Source organism: Aphanomyces astaci (assembly GCF_000520075.1).
Source record: "Aphanomyces astaci strain APO3 unplaced genomic scaffold supercont1.11, whole genome shotgun sequence".
Classification (NCBI taxonomy): Eukaryota; Oomycota; class Saprolegniomycetes; order Saprolegniales; family Verrucalvaceae; genus Aphanomyces; species Aphanomyces astaci.
The window spans coordinates 1,259,269-1,260,555 of NW_009798274.1; the positions used below are offsets into that span (position 1 = coordinate 1,259,269).

At 57.3% G+C, this 1,287-nt stretch overlaps 1 protein-coding gene across 1 annotated transcript in view; it reads left to right on the forward strand.

Annotated features, from left to right (window-relative positions):
- The first annotated feature begins 87 nt into the window (after positions 1-87).
- H257_06080 (hypothetical protein) overlaps positions 88-1,287 on the forward strand; it is a 6,410-nt gene continuing 5,210 nt past the window's right edge. Inside the window, exons 1-4 of the mRNA XM_009831189.1 lie at positions 88-196; positions 246-705; positions 761-1,074; positions 1,135-1,262. Coding sequence (XP_009829491.1) covers positions 373-705; positions 761-1,074; positions 1,135-1,262 — 775 coding nt within the window. The 5' untranslated portion in view covers positions 88-196; positions 246-372. The remainder of the gene's footprint in view (positions 197-245; positions 706-760; positions 1,075-1,134; positions 1,263-1,287) is intronic.

Here is a 1,287-nt window from a genome sequence, read left to right on the forward strand (position 1 = left end):
GTTGTAGTGAATCCGACAAGGCGGAGGACTGCCGTAGACGGCTAGATCAAAAAGGCGCGTCGGGTGGGGAACCGTCAGTGGGCACTGCCAGTGGCCGCAGCAAAATACCCATAGCAGTCCGCCGCCCAATTCGAAAGGAGCAACGTCCTCCGGGTGCGGATCACAAAATCCCCGCTTCAACTCGAGCGACCCATGGGTATGTGTATCTTTTCATTCGTACGAGACACCTCACATGTATCGAACAGAACCAGCAAACCTATTTCGTTTAGCGTTCCTCTGCCTGACTGCCCGAAAGATGACAGTCTGCAGCCAGCAGCAGGCAGTCCACCCCCACCGCCGCCTCCATCCCCCTCAAAATCCTTTGAGCTCAAGATGCATGACTGCCCGAAAGACGACAGTCTGCGGCCGGCGGCAGCAAGCCCACCCCCACCGCCGCCCCCATCTCCCCCAAAGTGGTTTGGGTTCTGCAAACAAGGGTGCGAAGCCTTCACGGATGGCGAATTCGCGCAGTGTATCGAGCGGTTCACGTCTGCACTGGACATACTGGGTGAGGAGCTTGAAAGGGGGTTGTGTGGACCGGCGCTTCAGTCGGAAAAAGCCAAACTGCTTGTGAATCGCGCGGCTGCGCTGGTGATGGTGGGCAAATTTCAAGAAGCACTGCAGGATGGCATCGCGGCCGTCGAACTCGACCGCACATTCCTTCGCGTACGTCCAACTGAAATGTGTATTTATGACATGGTGTTCTAACTGGTGGGTGCAGGCGCATTTACGTGTGGCCAAATGCTGCCTTCTCTTGGGCAAGGCTGACGACGCCAAGGAGGCGTACCGGCACGTGGACCTGATACTGCGCGGGCTGAACCGCCGCCTGTACCCGCGGCTGGACGATTACCGTGCGCAGTTGCACGAAGGGCTCCTCGCCGTCGAGTCGCTCGAGTCGCTCCTTCGGGAAATCAATCGTTGCACCGTCGCCAACGACAACAAGGGGGCCCTTCGCGCGACCGAGGACGCGATGGCATTCGCCATAGGCAGCCAGGAGCTCCGTCTACAGAAAGTCACGCTGCTCCTGACCTTGTGGTACGGGAATATATGGCTACAAAGCGGGTCCCCATCGGGCATGTATAACATGTGCTGTAGTGAATTCGACAAGGTGGAAGCGTACTGTACATATCTGGTTCGAAAGAGCGCGTCGGGTGGGATAATCTCACTGGGCATTAAAATGGCCGTGCTGTATTGTCGAGCGTTGCACTACCACGACAAGGTAGGTTCTAGTCGTCACTACAGCTCTGT